This window comes from Rattus rattus, chromosome 8 (assembly GCF_011064425.1).
Source record: "Rattus rattus isolate New Zealand chromosome 8, Rrattus_CSIRO_v1, whole genome shotgun sequence".
Lineage (NCBI taxonomy): Eukaryota > Metazoa > Chordata > Mammalia > Rodentia > Muridae > Rattus > Rattus rattus.
Window position 1 is genome coordinate 10,340,132 of NC_046161.1, and position 18,883 is coordinate 10,359,014.

At 49.0% G+C, this 18,883-nt stretch overlaps 1 protein-coding gene across 2 annotated transcripts in view; it reads right to left on the bottom strand.

The window, feature by feature from the left end:
- The window catches only part of Amotl1 (angiomotin like 1), a 65,550-nt gene that overhangs the window by 11,927 nt on the left and 34,740 nt on the right, over window positions 1–18,883 (bottom strand). For both annotated transcript variants that reach the window (XM_032910925.1, XM_032910924.1), the window contains exons 4-7: window positions 14,597–14,885; window positions 12,263–12,407; window positions 11,428–11,517; window positions 2,717–2,862 (exon numbers count right to left, since the gene is read on the bottom strand). In XM_032910925.1, coding sequence (XP_032766816.1) covers window positions 2,717–2,862; window positions 11,428–11,517; window positions 12,263–12,407; window positions 14,597–14,885 — 670 coding nt within the window. The remainder of the gene's footprint in view (window positions 1–2,716; window positions 2,863–11,427; window positions 11,518–12,262; window positions 12,408–14,596; window positions 14,886–18,883) is intronic.

The following is an 18,883-nucleotide window of genomic DNA, read 5'->3' on the forward strand; positions in this document are numbered from 1 at the left end:
AGGGTCATGACTCACAGTGCCAAACCCTAACCCTTAGCACTCAGGGCCCTGTCTGCTCATTCACGTGCATAAATCCACGTGTTTTTCCTGCTTCCTGGGAATCAACTGAGGCCAAGACATCAGGCCAAAACATTTCCTGGATCTGGTGCTCTGCGAGATGACACCGGATGCTGTTTTCCTGTCTCTCCGCACCTGGTTGAACAGACGGATGCCTTACTAGTGACTCAGCAGTGCGCCGAAGCCCTGTCACCCAGCAGGCTGTGACTCGCCCGGATGAGGGAGGCCTCTGGCTGTGCAGCAGCTCTGCCAAGAGCCTTGCCTACATCTGCTCGCCCTACCAGAGCCACCACAGTAAGGGAAGCGACAGCCGTTACCTGACGGTTGGATGACTTTCTCTCAGGCTGCTTTTGACTGTTTACATTAGCAGGCTCTTGAGTACAACCTGTCTACCAGGCAGGTTCCTGAGCTTGGCGTTCTCACTGGAGCAAATGATTCATGTCAACCACCAGACACTCTTACCACTGTATGCAGGCAGTGTTCTGAGTATACAGCCACCATGAAGTGTGTGTGTCTATGTCTCTGCTGGACAGAGCGAGCAGTGTGTCTCCAACGCATGGGCCAGTACCAGCGGCCAGCAGGCACTCAGTGTATAATGTTACGTGAAGGGTAGTATCCCTGAGCATCTACAAGATCCTTTGATGTGTGGATCCATCCCCGGATGTTTCAACCGTAAGGCTGGCAAGGGGCATTTCCCAATGAGGATGACTCATGGCAGCCATTCTACTAGCTGGTGTTTTCAGAGCACTGCCCCACCAGATATTTGCTCTGTAAGTGCATCTCATCTAATCCTCCTGAGGACAATAAGGAAAAGCATCCTATTCTACTTCCACATGGAGGATGAGAAAGTTGAAGGCCAAGAGGCCACATGACTTAGTCACAGTCATGCAGCTGGTGTCATGCCGGGAAGCTTGTGTGTCACACTGCCAGCAGCCTGGCTCTACGACCCTGTTGTAGGGACTGAATCAAAACCCTTCCAAAGAAACCCGCATTAGAACAGGGAGTGCAGAGCTGGAGAGATGGCTCAGTGGTTAAGGGCACTGACTACTCTTCCAGAGGACATGAGTTCAATTCCAGCACCCACAAGGTGGCTCACAGCTGTCTGTGGCTAGAATCCCAAATGCAGACAAAACGATATGCATAAAATAAATTTAATATAATAATAATAATAATAATAATAATAATAATAATAATAATAATGAACAGGGAGTGTGAATAAAGCCAAATACCCTGAGTCATGCAGCCAAACACATCCAGATACAAGGGAGGCCAAGAAAAGACCATGACGGGGCTTAGGAATTAGTGACAGGAACCATGATGGCCCTTCAAGGGCCCATAAATGACTTTCACTTCTATAAAGAATATTAAAACCAAACAAAGGCTGGAGAGATGGCTCAGTGGTTAAGATCACTGCTCTTCCAGAGGTCCTGAGTTCAATTCCCAGCACCCACATGGTGGCTCACAACCATCTGTACTGGGATCCGATGCTGTCTTCTGGTGTGTCTGAAGGCGACTACAGAACTCATACATAAAATAAACAAAAGGGCTGGCACAATGGCTCAGAAGATGGAGCCCACTGTGCAAGCCTGCAGTGCAAGCCTGCCAACCTGCGTTCAGTCCTGGAACCCACATCAAAGCTGTCCCTTGAGCCCCACACGCACGCTGTGACACGTATGTTCTGTTCCCACGCATTTTAAAAGGTAACAATAGAAGTTTACAACATAGAACTTCCCTTAGCTCCATGCACAGAGAGGAGGCCTCAAGACATGATTTCATTGAGAACAACGATACGGGGGCCTCCAGGCCCCCCTTGCTCAGAGCAGACCTCCTGTCTGCAAGGTCAAAGGGCATTCTCTCTATGATGACAAGCTAGGTGCTCTTGGCTGCCACTCAGGATTCTCCTGCTAGTATTCGCATTTGAGCTTTTGCACAAGACTTGCGGGGTTAAAATGCACCCAAGGGGCATGGCCCTTGATGCCTTTGGTGCCAAGGGCCAGTTCAGTATTGATGTGTTCGTTTGCCGTCCTCCAGATTTCCTAGCATCTACTAACCAAGATGATGCCTGCTTAGGTTGCCCCATCACAGACGTGACAGGCACCTCTGTAGGGAGAGAAGGTGAGGGCACAGCCTTGGGGTTAACACCTGTCCTCCTCCTCTTAGACTACAGCTCGGAGTCCCCGGCTTGAGCCCTGTACATGGTTCCTGTGGTCCCTCTCTTGGGGTTAAAGGGACAGTGAGTGCAACTACAAAGGTAAGCTAGAAAGCCAGCTTCATCATAGACCGCTAAATCAGCATCTCCAGAATGGGGGATGTGGGTTACCGCACAGCCAACCAGGAAGCGAAAGTGGGTCAACTGAGTACCACGGCACCCAACCTTTGCCTCAGAATTGGGAGCCCAAAGGCAGGCCACAGTGACTTTTCTTTACAGAAGCCAGCGCCTTCTGTTTGTGCCAATTATTTGCAGCACCGAACAGTTGCCTACCAACAGGCTGTGGGCTCTTGGGCTATGTTGTTAATATCTGTCTCTCAGATCCTGCCCGGTTCCGCGATGGGTAAACTGTTTATTCGTTTGCATTTGGGTTGTTCTGGGTAAAGTAGCTGGGTCGGGAGCAGCAGGGGACGTCTTCTGGGCTCTACTCCTCCCCCGTGCTGGTCTCACCTCTTCCTCCAGCTTGATCACTCTGGCCTGGGCATTGCTCAAAGCTTGGTCCAGGATCTCAATATGCCTCCGATGGTCCTCGCTCGCCGTCCGCACTGCTGCCAGCTCCATTTCCAACTTCTCCTTCTCCTTCAAGAATTCTTTATCTGGAAGGGAGAGAATAAAACAGGGCGAGCTCCATCAGGAAGTGTTGGGCCTGGGGCTCGCTGCCAGGCTACATCTGGCAAGGACTGAAGTTAAAACTGTGCAGATGGCAGAGGGACGCCACGGCTGCTGCTAGCCAGCAGGGGAGGGTGAGTGATGTCTCAAGCCCACCCTTAACTCTCAGGACATGCTTCCCCAGTCATGTCTCGGTGGGAGAACATGGGCTAAGCATACACAGGATTGATCCCAGCACAGCAAGAAGGAAGAGGGACGTACACACGGGAGACAACGGCTCCCAAATTCTCCCACAATGACTTTAATACTCAAAATTAAATCTCGTATGTTTCTATTTATGCTCCCAACCTCCCCTGCTTGCATCATCCAAGCCTGAGATGAAAGGGTAGGCGCCCCTTGCAATAGTATTATATTTCCCATTCCAGAACAGCAAAGCAGAGAGGGGCTTTCACTGCAACAGGACAAGGGAGCTCTCGGCTCCAGCCTGACCACTGGCCTTCCCCTATGAAGGGCTGAGGTTTTCCTCTAGTCCTGTCTCGATGGGCTAGGAACTCCAGCTTTAGGAGAGCTGTTCTACCATTCAACAAAAGATGATCACACGCCTTTGCGGCTGGGACTGTGACCCAGCCGCCTCTCATCCCCTTCCTGAGCAGCCTTCCAGTGAACAGGAAAGTCCACAGGTCACGGAACGAGTATTGCTTAAGAAAACGGGTTTCCTGCTTCAAAAGGCTGTATCTTCACTTCACACATACATCATATAGACATGCTTCCCACAGTATGAAAATGCCTGGAAGAATTCGTCACGTGAGAATAAAAGGAGCCAGGCTGGGTGATGAGCCTATAAACCCAGACAGACACTTGGGAAGCTGAAGGCCTGACCAGGCTATGCTGACTTCAAAGCCAGCCTGGACAACGTTTCTCTCCTCAGGGTGCCTGTGGTCATGGTGCTTATCCCAGCAACAGAAGGCAAATGAGAACAACTGATAAAAGGTAACTGACAAAACCAACAGATATTTATATCTATAGAGAGGAGACAAGCAGCTCCAATGGCAGCTTCAGGAGAATCTCTCTACTATCATGTCACCAGAGCACTGTCACCAATCCCCCCAGCCACACAGGCGGAAACCGAGAGCCAAGTCTGGAAGCTGCACCAGCACGTTGCTGTGGGGGCATCCATTCAGGGACGTTTCCTCCCATGGGCAATCACTCGTGCATGTAACAAAAATAGACCTCGGGCTGAGGACTGGCACCTTGAGCAGAGAAGCAACTGGAAGAGCGTCTCACAAAAGGAGCAAACATGGGTTTGAATGTGGGGCCTGGTGACCCGAAGCTTGAGGCTGCAGGTCAGTCACTAGGGAGAGGCCGGCAGCCCACACAGGAACCGAGCAAGGAACCAAGTGCACTTGGCACTGTGGGGACGGAGAGCAGAGCGCAGGACTGAAGGCCTGTGTGTGAGGCCCACTGGCAGCTGAGGCAGAATGGGATCCCAGGATGCCTGGCTAGCATCCACTGGGATGTCCTTCTCACTTAACTGAGCTACCCTTGCAACAGCAAGTTATGTCAGTGGGGCCAGCCTGGTCTGACTGAGCACCTTTTTTTCTTTGGTTGTTTTTTTTGTTTGTTTGTTTTGTTTTGTTTTTTTCTCCATCTTTATTAAATTGGGTATTTCTTATTTACATTACAATTGTTATTCCCTTTCCCGGTTTCCAGGCCAACTTCCCCCTAACCCCTCCCCATCCCCTTCCTTATGGGTGTTCCCCTCCCCATCCTCCCCCCATTACCACCCTCCCCCCAACAATCACGTTCACTGGGGGTTCAGTCTTAGGGACCCAGGGCTTCCCCCTTCCACTGGTGCTCTTACTAGGATATTCATTGCTACCTATGAGGTCAGAGTCCAGGGTCAGTCCATGTATAGTCTTTGGGTAGTGGCTTAGTCCCTGGAAGCTCTGGTTGCTTGGCATTGTTGTTCATAAGGGGTCTCGAGCCCCTTCAAGTTCTTCCAGTCCTTTCTCTGATTCCTTCAACAGGGGTCCTATTCTCAGTTCAGTGGTTTGCTGCTGGCACTCGCCTCTGTATTTGCTGTATTCTGGCTGTGTCTCCTGACTGAGCACCTTTAAGGGTAGGTACAGTGAGGCTTGACTGTGATGTCGCCTCTCAGACACTCCATCCCATCCAAGAAACGAACCGGATGGGTTTTGCAGGACCATTCTTATGGTTTAAACAACCATTAAAGATGCTCGTTTTGGCATCCGGTGCTTAACAGACTTTTGATAAACTAAAGTTAATAAATATCCCTGGAGACTTACCACACCCCAGTCACCTGGACAAGAGCTTCACAACAGAGGCTCCGCCCTCCTACTGTCAGCCAGCTGACAAGTGAGGAAAGTGGAGCAAGTGGTTTCAATATGGGGTTTGGTTCGAGGTCTCTGGCGGTGCCACACACACCCTTGCTCCAGGAAAGAGGAGCCAGGACTTCGAGTGCACTAGGCAAGTGCCTGCTATATTAGCTTTACCTATACCCAGGCCCGCAGCCCTTGCTGGTGCTCCTGCCACTTCTGCCTCCTCCCTCCCCTCCTCCTCCCCTCCCCTCTTCTCCTCCCCACCATGGTGGGAAGTGAGCTTAGTAAACTATGATCTGCAGGTTAAGTCCCGCCCATGGCCTGATTTTTGTTTGGTTTTTGGTCTTTTGTTTTATCTTGTTTTTGTTTGCTTGTTTGTTTGTTTTGTAAACACGTTGTACTGAAGCATGGCCCCATCCTTAGGGATCATCTGTGGGTGCCCTGAGGCTCTGGCTGCCGAGAGCTGAGCACTGGTTGCTCCAAAGCTGAGCCCCACATCACCCATCCTTCAACAGAAAGGGTGCTCGCCAAGCCTAGGACACAGGAGATCACAGCAAATGACAATCATGGCCACCGTTTCCCTGGAATGTTTACTAAATGCCTCTAAGTGTCAGGTTCTGGAAACACAGTCGAGCAGGGGTGTAATGGTGGGGGTGGCAGGTCAGATCTGAGTTTACAGACTGGCTGGGCATCGGGGAAGACTGAGAAGGCTCTAAGTCATTACTAATGTACACTTGCGATGAGTGTGGGCAGAGGGAAGGACGGAGCATGTGCACAGACTGTACACCAGGAAGAGCCAACTCCCTCGGGAGGTGTCCCTAAGAAACTGCCATCTCAGCTGAGGCTTCCCCAAGAAACCGCCGTTTGAGTTGAGGCTGGCAGGCTTCCTGTATCCGTGAGGAGGGTCCTCGGTACCTCATGAAGCTGAGATGGCGATCTGCTTCCTCCGTCCATCTAGCTCTCTATACAGCGGAAGGAATGTGGCCCACACAAAGCAGCTCAATTTTCAACTCTATCACGTGAATGCCAAGCAAAACGACAACTGTAAAACCATCGGTGTGAGAATCTTAACATGTGGAGGCAGCTAGACATCAAAATGTGACTAGCAGGGGTTGGGGATTTAGCTCAGTGGTAGAGCGCTTGCCTAGGAAGCGCAAGGCCCTGGGTTCGGTCCCCAGCTCCGGAAAAAAAAAAAGAACCAAAAAAAAAAAATGTGACTAGGAGCCTGCCTTAGTCAGCTCTGTTCACAAGGTGGAGACAATCAGAGCTTGAATTGACTCCCGTTTATTTTCACACTTGGAGAAGATTCCTTTGAATATAAACAGCTGCCCTTCAGACACACTCTGTTTCTGTAAAGGCCTGGCTGTCTCAGGCTGACCCTGCCTGCCAGGGTCAAACCAAGTGGATGAAGCCCTTGAACCTTCTACCTTTAAAATACAACATGGACAGGCAAGCTTTGAAGGCATGCTTGGGGAATTCGCTCCCCTGAACGCTGGCAAGGTGTGGAGACCCTGTGCAGGCCTCACATGTGACTTACTACACCCTGGAATAGCACACATGCCTGGCTAGCCAGGTGTGCCTTATCCAATAATGTCACAAAGCTTGATGTGGTCATTTAAAAACTCGACAAGATGAAACTTCATACCTCTCAACGCAGCTTCCCCCATATCTAGTAGTTTATTTTTACTTCCTTAGGCTGAAACAGACAAATTTGTAGTCATTGATTTTCATAAAGAAATGACTAAAATACAAAAGTTCTAGGGCTAGAGAGATGGTTCAGCAGTTAAGAGCCCTGACTGCTACTCCAGAGGTCCCGAGTTCAATTCCCAGCCACTCATGGTGGCTCACAACCATCTGTAATGAAATCCAATGTCCTCTTCTTGGTGTGTCTGAAGACAGTGTACTCATATAAATAAAATAAATCTTTTTAAAAAGAGATCTAATGGCTGAGAAGTTGTAACTAAGATTGATAGATATTCTCAGGTGGTGGATGTGCTTTTGTGGTAAAGCTGACTTTAGCGGGTGAGAGGTGAGGTGGGGGCGGGGATGTAGGTGGGGATTGAGATGATGGAGATGATTGATAGATATGGATGGGTGGGTGGATGGGTGGATGAGTGGAGAGAGGGGACCTCAATTAAGCTAAAGGACAAAGAAGGCTCAGTTTCACACAGCCAGTGGCCTACAATCTTGTTCTTCAGTAACAATTTGGCCTTGCCATTGTCATCTTGCAGTCTGTACAAATTTGGGAAACACAGAGACAAAGTCATAAAACAAAGTTTTGAATTCCTCTGGTGACCATCATTAGGGGATAGGAAAGGGATCTCCTTAAGATCCTCAAACCCCTGTGCACTGAACCTCCAGAGAAACACCAAGTTTCATGACTACACAGAGGCCAGCAGACCTGTGTAGTTCCCACCTTGCCCTTCGGAACTCAGTGGCAACTGTGCGGAACAGAGTTCAGTTTCTAGTATTGGTGTGTGTGTGTGTGTGTGTGTGTGTGTGTGTGTGTGTGTGTGTGTCTGTGTGTGTCTGTGTGTCCGTCCATCCGTCCATGTCTGTGTTCCCTTCGGACTTACACATCTTACATCAGGGATGACACCAAGCCAAAAACCACGAAGCTTCTTACTCTGTACCTTGTCTTACCCTCGTTTTTTGCACCGGCCAGGGTAGTTGTCAGCCCTACACCCCAGTCCCTATTCTCAGCACATGTATCCACGTGTCATGACTAATGTCAGGCTGTCTTGCCTTCTCTGAACCAACTGCTAGAGTCTCAAAGGACTCATTTGAATAGGATGCTGCTCCTTGAATGGGTGATATTGAGGTTAGGACGAGAAGGGTTTGATGACCTGTGTTCTCTTTTGTTCTAATACTAGAGTTTCTGGGAGAATATGGAATAACAGAGTGTGTTAATACGTAGGCAGAGATGTAGTAATCCATGCCTGTCACTCTGTATCCACACCATGAATGAAAGCATGGTAGAGTGCACCTCACCGCCCAGCCTTCTCCCGCCCAGCCTTCTCCCCTCCAGCCTTCTCCCGCCCAGCCTTCTCCCATCTCTGCATCTTTTCATTACAGCTGTTCACGAGGCTACAGACGCAAGATGCAAGGGAAGACTCCACCGTGCAACTTTCACTCATTGTCTGACCCCCAACTTATACGTCCTGCATTTTATTAATAAGGGTGACCATGTCATGGTTTGAACAGGAATTGCACACTTGGTTGTGCTTCTAGGGGACACTATAGAACCTTCAGGAGATAGGACCTAGGTGGAAAAAGCTGGTCACTCAAGGGTGGTCCTGAGGTTTGTATCCACGTCCTCTTCCTGTTTCCATAATCAGCTGGGCAGTGGTGGTGCACACCTTTAACCCCCAGCACTTGGGAGGCAGAGGCAGGTGGATCTCTGAGTTCAAGGCCAGCCTGGTCTATAGAGTGAGTTCCAGAACAGCAAGGGATACACAGAGAAGTCTTGTCTTGAAAAACAATAAACAAAACAAAACAAAAAATAAAAAAATAAAAAGTGAACAAAACCCATAATCGATCACCATATACTGTAAAAGCTTCTCTGATGAGGGCTGTGTGAGCAGGAAGAGCTGACAGTTCACATCTCAAGTTATAAGCAGGAAATCGAGAAAGTCAATTCAAAATGGCAAAAGTCTTTCAACTCTCAAAGGCTGCTTCTAGCGACATATTTCCTCCAACAAGGCCACATGCCGCATACCTTCTAAGTCTACCGTACACTGCCATTAGCTGAGAACCACCTAAGTATTCAAATTCCTGAGACTGGGGGATGATTCATTCAAGTCCACACACATGAATGATACCTTCCAGCACCGTGGACACTAGCAAGAACAAACACTGGGGGATATCTGCACTGTAACTGGGGGCCACGCTAATTTTCTCAATATTCAAAAGGTTGTCAGGTTTCACTAAGGAAAAAGGTCTGTGTAAACATGGAAATCTATCCATTCTGGTCGAAGAGGGAAACATTTTGAATCCTGATAACGCTGAAGGAAGGAGGAAGGTGTGCTAGGAAGATTTCATGTGGGAAGACTGGTCAGGAAGCACCATTATCAGGTCTGTCTGAAATGCCCTGCCTAGACTCAATTACCTAACACATCAACCTCGGGATACTCTAAGCAGTTGTAAAATGCCCGTGGCCTTTGTCTATGCCTTTGAAAGGTAGCAAAGCACGTTTGCAGAGAACAAACCATACCCTATAAACCCAGAGGGCTCTTGATGCCTGACGGCTGTTTCAGCTTTGAGCTAGAGTTGAAAGTCTCCAGAAATTGAGCTCACCAAACCCCGTTATTCCAAGCTCAGCCTTTGTCTGGGAGACCAAATGAGTGCTCATCACACGGCATGAACGACACACAATATGGACTTATACCCTGACAGAACACAGCCAGCACGTCTCCCCCTGCCCACGCACGGTCATCCAAAAGCAAGATGTCAGCACATCCATGCAAATAACACATAGACCTGGCCTTAAGTCTTACGGTTTCTTATGCTGAGATCAAACACCATGATCAAAAGCAAGTGAAGAAATGGTTTATTTGGCTTATACTTTCACGTTGTAGCCCATCCCTGAAGGACGTCAGGACAGGAGCTCAAACAGAGCAGGAACCTGGAGCAGGAGCTGATGCAGAGGCCATGGCAAGCCTGGGTACTGGCTTGTTCCCCTCTGGCTTGTTCAGCCCATAGCACCCAGGACCCCAGGCCAGGGGTGGCACCGACCCCAATGGGCTGGGCCCTCCCCCACCAGTCGGTAATTAAGAATATGCCTCACAGGTTTGCCTACAGATTGATCGTAAGGAGCCATTTCCTCTGTGGAGGCTCCTTCCTTTCCAGTGACTCTAGCTCGTGTCAAGCTGACATAAAACCAGTCAGCACAACTTTCCTATGCAAGCTCAGGTGAGACGGCAAACACATGGCATCAATATCAACAGACACATCCTGGAGCCCACAGCAATCACCTGAGGAGCAAAGGCCTGGCTAGCACCAGCGACCCCTTGCCAAAGACAGAACTTAAATAGAGACAGGGCGTGAAAAGGTGGAATCGCGAGGCAGTTTGGGAGACAGAAAGGACGTTAGGCCAAACTGCTGAAAAATCACGAGATTTAGTCAATTATTTCTCAGTGTTAAAACTTGAAGGGCTTTGATACACCCACATGTCAGAATGCCGTTATGAGAAGATGGATGGCCACTTCTCAAACATGCGAACTTTTCGCTGCTTTGGATTGTCTTTAAGCGGTGAGCACTGACTCGTGATGTCGTCAGGAATTATGACATACGCCAGGATACAGTTTTGTAAACAGCTTTTTAAAAAGATGACAGTTGGAGTTTTACACTTCGGGCTCATTTCATGCAATGAGTTGGCAGAAATTCAAACTTGGCTGATAGCCTTTCAAAACCCATCTGATGCTGTTGTTTGCCTCTCCCTGAAGTCTGGATGGAGGCCTACAGAGACCCTGCCCCTGCTCCTGGATGAAATGGGTTCAGTGGCTCCTGGGACACCGTGCGTGGAGACGCATGCGCAGTTTGATGATTCCCAAGGAATGTGTGTGGGAATCACACCAGGCTGACACTCCGACCTGCCCAGAGCGCTAAATTCCCCCACTGAGTATCCTGTCCTTTCCTGGAAGGAAGGGTTGTGATTTATTTGAAACAGTGGGCCTGCAGGGGATCATGGATAGCAAGGAGCTGTAGGACAGCTTCATTAGATTAATAAATGTCTCAGGCATTTTCACACAGAAATAACGGAGGAAGAAAAACCTCCCTGAACGTGGGCCAGAGCCCCAAACTAAATGAAAAAAGGAAACAGGAGAAAGCAAGCTGAGTGGGAAGACTCTTCTCCGCTTCCTGACCTACCCTTATGTGAACAGGCAGTCCTGCACGCTGCTGTCACACCCTTCCCCACCGTAATGGCCCTTATTCTCAAGCCTTTCCTCCCATAGGGTGCTTTTTCTCAAGAGTTTTGTTACAGCCACAAGAGTAGCTAATGCATACACAGACTTCACATCCCTGAGATGAGGTTTGACAGCTCAGCTTTGCCCCTGACTGACTGAGGAGACTCCCATCTGAGAACCATCGGTCCCAGGTTAGATTAACTCACAAACAGGAAACAGCACGAAACCTACTGGAAGCTGGTATGAGCCTTGCTTCACGCTCCCATACTTTGAAGGTCACAGCTTTGGGACAGACACACATACTCACTCTGGGACATGTGATGGCTTTCTGCAGCTTTGTCTTCGTGCCCTTCATATTCCCTGCTGGACAGCTGCCTGTTGGCTGTCTCCAGTCGATCTGCAAACACAGGAGAAACGAACCCAAGCCATCACACAACAGAGAAAAACAGACAGTGCCAAGAGCTGTGTATGATGAGAGGGGTGATCAGGTAGGGCTCCAGAATGAGCAGTTCGGGGGGCAGGAACAATACTGCACTGTCCAAGCTATCATAGGAAAAACATTGGGAGGCTGGGAAGATGTCTCAGCCCCTAAAGTTCATTCTGAACAAGCATAATGACTTGAGTTTGATCCTAGCACTCACATGAGAGCTGCACACGGTGTCGTGCATTTGTAATCCCAGCTCTGGGAAATGGAGATGGGAAGATCCCCAGGGCTTCCGCTTGACGGCCAACCAGCCTAGTTGTATTGACCAGCTCCAGGTTCATCAAGAGAATCCCCAGTCTCATAAAAATAAGGTGAGGCTGGCTAGATAGAAAAGGCTAACCGTGAAGGCCAGACTACCTGGGTTCAATTCCCAGACCCACAAAAAAGCCATATGCAGTGGTTTGCATCTGTAAACCCAGTCCTCTTGTAGAGTAACACTTAGAACTTGATAAGCCAGCTGGCCTGGAGCATTAAGTGTGGCAGAAATAACAAGACCCTGACTAAACCAGGTAGAGAAGACCAACTCTCAACAGTCAGCCTCTGAAGCACACACACACACACACACACACACACACACACACACACACACACACACACTCAGGCAGAGAATGGCCAAGGAAGACGCCTATGTTAATGGGGTGAAAGCAATAAGGTATACCTCGGAGATCTCTGTTGAAGTCATGAAGCCTCCTTATCTCGCCTTCGAGCTTGTTTCTCATTGCCTTGTCCAGGGACTCACGCTTGGTGGTGGACTTGACCAGGCTCTCATAGGCCTCCGAGATACTCTGTAGCTCTTTTTCAAACTGTAAGAGAGACCTAGCATTGAAGTGGCATTTGTGACAGGGCTCTGTGCTGCTGGCTGTCCAATACCCTGAGAATGAAGCTGCATCTTCATGGATGTCTTTCTGTGCCATAGCCTTCATATCTACTCCGCCTTCCTCCTCCTGTCTCGTAACAGCTTCAGTGACCCTGTCAGAACAGTCTCCTACGTCTGATCATGCTGTCCAACACACCCAGTAAAGTCTCTCTCTGACAGGAGGGAGGGAGAACTCTAGGCATAACTGAAATATCCCTTTTAAAAGATTTTACTTACTTATTTGCTATTGTTTGCATGTCTCTGTGTGCTCACACACATGTACACACACACATGTGGATCAGTACCCAAAGAGTTCAGTAGAGGGTTTTGAATGCCCCAGAGTTCCAGGCAGATGCAAACCCCCCAATATGGGTCCTGGGAACTCAGGTCCTCGGTAAGAGCAGCAAGCACTTTTAGCCATTAAACTAGCTCGCCAGTTCCCTAAATATCTTATTTCTGTAACCCCATTTATAATCATTAATGAAGTTTCAATTTCACATAGGAAGACATTAAGGTGCGGATGAACTCAAGTACTCCAACCAAAACTCAGACTTCCAATCCTTAAGCATAGCATTCTTTCCAGAGATCCTGCCCCTGTCTCCATGCCAGACTGGGCTTCATTACTGAGTGCTGTCTGTCAGAAGCTATACAGAGAACTAATGCACCCCCAACCAACTATAAACAGATATACAGGTATCATATACAAAGGAACTGCAGGGACTCGATTGAAGCAGCAGCTGTGAGTCTATTTGCTTAAGAGTTTACCAAATCAAGGCTACTAATGGTGGAGCCTTTAACCTACTGCAAAGCCAGACCAACAAGTGCTGTAACTGCCTTACTAACAATCAGGCATAATACTGTTTCCAAGTGAATATCTACGGCTTCTAGCACAGTGTTATGCAATGCAGGGCAGACTGGATGAGGTGACAGACAAGATATGGGACCAGCCTAGATCTAGATGGCCATCTAATAGACAGATGGGTAAAAATAAAATTGATTTAATAATATGTATGTATAATTGTGTGTGTGTGTGTCTGTCTGTGTATGAATGTATGTATGTGTGTTGTATGTATAAATGTATGTATGTATTATGCATGTGTACATGTATGTATGTTGTATGTATGAATCTATGTATGTATTGTGTGTGTATGTATGTATGTATGTATGTATGTATGTATGTATGTATGTATGTGTGTGGAGTTTCCCTAATTGTTAATTGGCTAAGTAAATATGGCAGAAACTTTAAAAGGATTGCTGGGAGAAAGAGAAGGTGGGATTTCTGGACAGGTCTGGAAGAGAGGAGGGAGAGGATGGGAGTTGGAACAGACCGGGGAGCGGACAGGAGCTACACACATGTAGGTTTCTTGGGGCACTGATAATTTGTGGCTTCTGCAGGCAACGGCTAAGGCCATGGAGGATGGGGCAGGATATTCTTCACCCACCCTTTGAGTTGTCTGGTCAGGTTTAAAGTATAAAGTCTCCAGTGTTTCCCTTCCATGGGGCTAAAGGGAGCTGGGTGAGGCGGCCATTCCTGGCACTGGGCAGGGAACAATCAGAGGCCATAAGTGAAGTCATATGTCATGACATAACATATGAATATGTTAGGATGAAGTGGACTCAAAGAGCACACGTGGAAGCTCTCAGCCGGTGACTGCTTACAGCCGGACCTTAAGCCATGGCTAGGAAGCACATGTGCCTTCACCCGGGTCACCAGAAGGCTAGAGCCTGGCTTTCAGTCCTTCCCTGGAGTACGCAGGTCATCCGAGCGGAGCGGCGTGGAGGAAGCAGGTTCCTTTGGTGCCCTGCGATTCTCCCTTAGGCCTCCTCATACAGGAGCTGCTTCTCCCTTTGCCCCACTCTTTAACAAGGCCTTTCTGTTTCTTCCAGAGCTACCATGAGTGGCTGGTGTGTCCTGAATTGTGTTCACAGAATGGCTGCCAAGATCCTCCTTCCTTTGAATTGCATTCAAAACAGGAAGTGCCCAGACAGGCCATCAGACTCATAAGATCTCTGTGAAACACCCTTGTGGCTCGGAAATGAAACCCAAGCATCTCATGGTGTCCTGCCAATGACAGCCCATTATTTACCGATCTCCCTTTCCCAGGATCCATCAAATTACCTCAGCATGTCACATACCTTGTGGAGCTTGTCGGCGTTGTCATAGCAGCCCTGAAGCTCCTGGTGAAGCACACGGTTCTCCTCTGTGAGGATCTCTACCATTTGTTGGGCTCTCTCCACAATCGCGAAGGCATCTGGTCCGAGTTGCTGGCTGGGGGAGGCCGGTGGGGGCTGTGGAGCCGCCAGGCTCATGGGAAGTGGAAGAGGCAGGGAGACGGAGTGCAGAGGACCACTGATGGAGGAAGTCTGAGAGGACATGGGGCTATGCTGCTGCACCGTGGAGGGAAAAGGCAGCTGGCAGGGGCGGCTGCGAGGGAAGAGAGGACCAGTCGTCAGACTCCAGAGGAAGTATGGGAGAAGGAAGGCCATGCTGCCAAAGGCATAGTCAGTGGCTTCGTTCGGCAGGGGTCAGCCATGCCCTTCCTCATACCCTGCTAAGCAGCAGGCTCAGGCTCAGAGGTATTTATCATATTCCTCTCACTGGGAAGACAGTGCACAAGGCAGAGCAGGTCTCTGCTCTCCAGAAGAGACAAGCAAGCCGTGCTGAAAGTGGAGTCTTATTCTCCAGAGAAGAGAATTTTAGAGAAGCTATTTCTGGGGGCTGGAGACATGGCTCAGTGGATAAGAGCACTGACTGCTCTTCCAGAGGTCCTGAGTTCAATTCCCAGCAACCACATGGTGGCTCACAACCATCTGTAATCGGATCTGATGCCCTCTTCTGGTGTGTCTGAAGACAGCTACAGTGTACTCACATACAATAAAATAAATAAATCTTCAAAAAAGAGAGAGAGAGCTATTTCTGTGAGAGAGGTTGGGGGAAGAGTCTCTCAAAGTCTGAAGGCAGTCAAGAAAGACCCAGGGATTTGGATGAAAGGGTGAGGTCAGGGAAAGATGTACTTCGGACAGGAGGACTGGCCAGTGCACGAGACCTGTGGCAGGAAGTGGCACCAGCCAGCATCACCAACCAGAAGAAAGCGCACCCATCGGGCGGCAGTGCTCGACGGGGGGTAGAGTCAACGCAAGCTGCAGCCACAATTCCTTAAGAGACACACAGGCCAGTGAGGGCTGCCTTGCTAGGAGAGAAGTTGCCGAGACAGGACTCAGTGTACAAGGCGGAGACCAGGAGAAGTCTGGGTATGGTGCATATGAAGAATGGAGAAAAAGCAAACTGGAGGAAGATAAAATATTTCTAGATGTGGGGCTTAGCAAGAAATGGGCAGGGGTAGCACTTAATCAGATGGGAAGGCATGAGCAAAGGGCTGGCCTGTGCTTTGATCCATCAGTGCTGAGGTCTAAACATCCAGACTTCCAATCTAGCCCGTCGATAAAACACCCAACAGTGCCCTTCAACAGCTCAGTACCAGGTGCTGGACTTCAACTCAGAATCACGAACTTCTACCTCTGGTCTTCACTCCCCCTCCCCTCAATCTCCTCACCATCCTGGCAGCCCATGAGAATCACCATGGTTTCCTTCACGCTAAGGCAGGGGCGCCACACGGGAGCCTGCACACGGCATTCATAAATCTGTGGCTGACCTCAGGCCTTGTTTCCTGACATCAGACTTTCCCACCCAGCCTCAGGAGATGCTCCAAGGTGAATCTCCTTCCATCCCGAGTTTACGAGCTCCTTCTCCGCGTCATTCTAATCTCGAGGGGTCTCAGCTTCCTTTCCTGGTCGAGGTAAAAATATTGGAGCACCATATAGTTGTTCTTTATTCTTAAGTGACATCGCCCCCTTCTTCCTTCCTCCACTCAGAAAAGTCAAGAACAAAACCAAACAAACAAAAAGCCATCATCAAGAGCCTGAAGCATCTTCTTTCCTCTCTATGAACTCTAGAGAACCACTTAGCCTCTCTTTAGACTATGACATTTGACGAATCTGTGCCCATTCCAAGTGCTGTCCTGTACAAGAGGGTGCAGCCCCATCACAGGAGCAGACAGGTTGTGAGTTTTGTTCATACCGTGAAAACCCCTGTCATGCATGGACCCCAAACAACTGACTTATTAATGCTCATGGCTGCCTGCAGGCCAGTGGATCCTGCACTGTATTTTACATAGAAACCGGGTATTTCAGAAAGAGCCCAATGCCACAGTTGCAGCACTGGCTTCAAAGACTAATGCTCTTCGTACCTCTGGTGCTTCTCCTCACAAGGCATGAAGGTAATGAAACGGCTAACCTTAGAGCCAGGGTGGGGGACAGCTTTGCTCTCGGATGGACTGCAGGTAAGGGTGGGGTTTCCGTCTAAGATGTACTTAAATCTGGGTTGAGTCCACTTAGTGAACACCACCTCCGCGGTCCTCTCTTCCTGATAACAGGAAACTCAAGAGGAAAGACAGACGATGACATCCTGACCTAATGCCTTCAAAAGGCTGGAAGGATGCAGGGGGGAAAACACGTTTGTCAAGCTTTAAAGAAGCTTCTGCCAATCGGCAAAGCAGCTCTGCCCTTGCTGTCCACCCAAGAGAACTTTCCAGAGAACAACGCCTGTACTAGGATGGATGATGGTCAGACAGGACAGAAAATCTCTGTTCCTGAGGTCCACTACTCAGGCAGCCAGGGCTTGGGCCTCCTAGAGCAGGGCCAAGTGCAACTGGGCTTAGAGTAAGGAGCACCAGGGAGAACGTGTAGGCACACGGACAAACATTCCAGTGCCAAGGCACGGCCTGCCCTCAGCTGAGACAACATAACAGTGGGCCACCACCACCATAAACACTTCCTGGTTATGGGGACCAAAGAGGGAAAGAGGCCATGGGAGTCAACACTAATAAACAACATTATGGTTCTAGACCATAACTGACAACCTGTGACCCCTTTCCCCTGTTGGATCTCGGTAGAGCATCAGCCTGGTACACACCCCTGGACAGTGCCAGCTGCACTCTCTCTGTTTCTGTAACCTCACAGAGCCAGGCACAAAGCATTCGTGAGAAGCTCTCAAAGCTTTACGTATGACTATTATCTCCTAAGCACGGCCTACATCCAGCTACTGGGGTTAGCCTGTGTCACACGCATTATCCCACTCTGACCTTTATAAGATAAGGTATCAGGCTGGTGAGAAAGCTCAGTCTGTACAGGGGCCCCACCACCATGGCGGACAACCTGAGTTTGTTCCCAGGTCCTACATGGTGGAAACAGAGAATCAACTTCCACAAGCTGTCTTCTACCCCACACATACACACCACGGCATGTGTGCCCCTATGCACATGTGTGTGGCACACCCCCATACACACATACACAACATGTCACTATTTGTCTATTTAGAATAAAAACAGCACAGAAGGCAACCTCCAAAATACAAGAGATGGACAAACAAGACAGTCAGATGTGTCACGTCTGTGGAGAGCACCCACCCCACATTCGCCAAGGAGCTACACTGTCTGCCGGGTAGACACTCCCTCACCTTACCAAGAACCTGCAAGGGTAAAAGCAGGTGCTGCTGGCCTAGTGGTCCAGCTCCTTAAATGACCAACAGAGCCTTAACATACCAAAGGTGTGAACTGTTTCCATCTAACAGACTGTTTTTTCTTAACACATCTGAATAAGAATTAGAATTAAGGGGCCTCTCATCCAGGAGGCCACAGTCAGGTAAAAAACAGGGCCTGCATGGTCTGGAGAATGGTGTCTTGAGAGATGCTGGAGCAGAGGCTGACTCTGTCAGTGCTGGCCTGGGCCATTCTCACAGGACTGTACCTAATTCTCCCCTCTGAACTTCCAACGTCATCTTAATCACTCCCTGACGACCCACCCCTGCGGCCTTATGCTGTCCCTATTCTCCGACTTACACTTTAACATTACTCAATGCCTTCTCTTCTACCTAATTATTAGTGGGCAAGCTGTCCAAGGATAGATGCGTATGACTCAGAGGGAGCTGCGACTCAGCAGCTCTGTTAACTGATTTAATCCTCAAGTCTGAGACCAAGTTGGCTCTAACTGCTTGATAGCTTTTCAAAGAGACAATCCTTTGGCAGTGTGTGAAGGAGACACCCGCTGCCGACCTGACTTACTTAGACTATGGAATCATTGTAACACAGTAGCATAGTAACCACAATAACAACTCAGCCCTTTTCCTCCTTCCTGAGGAGGTCACAAAATTAGACTAACACCATTAAGTGGTTTGGGAAAACAGGCTTTTAGTAACATTTGTTCCTCTCAACATACACCCGTCTTCATAAGCATATTTAAATACGTCTTCTACACTCTACCTGCAAATAGGTGTGTCATGCATAGCCCTGATTTAATCTTGCTTCTCACCAGCCTGGGCATCCTCGGCTCCCACACCAGCTGAGTATTATTCTATTTCACAAGTAT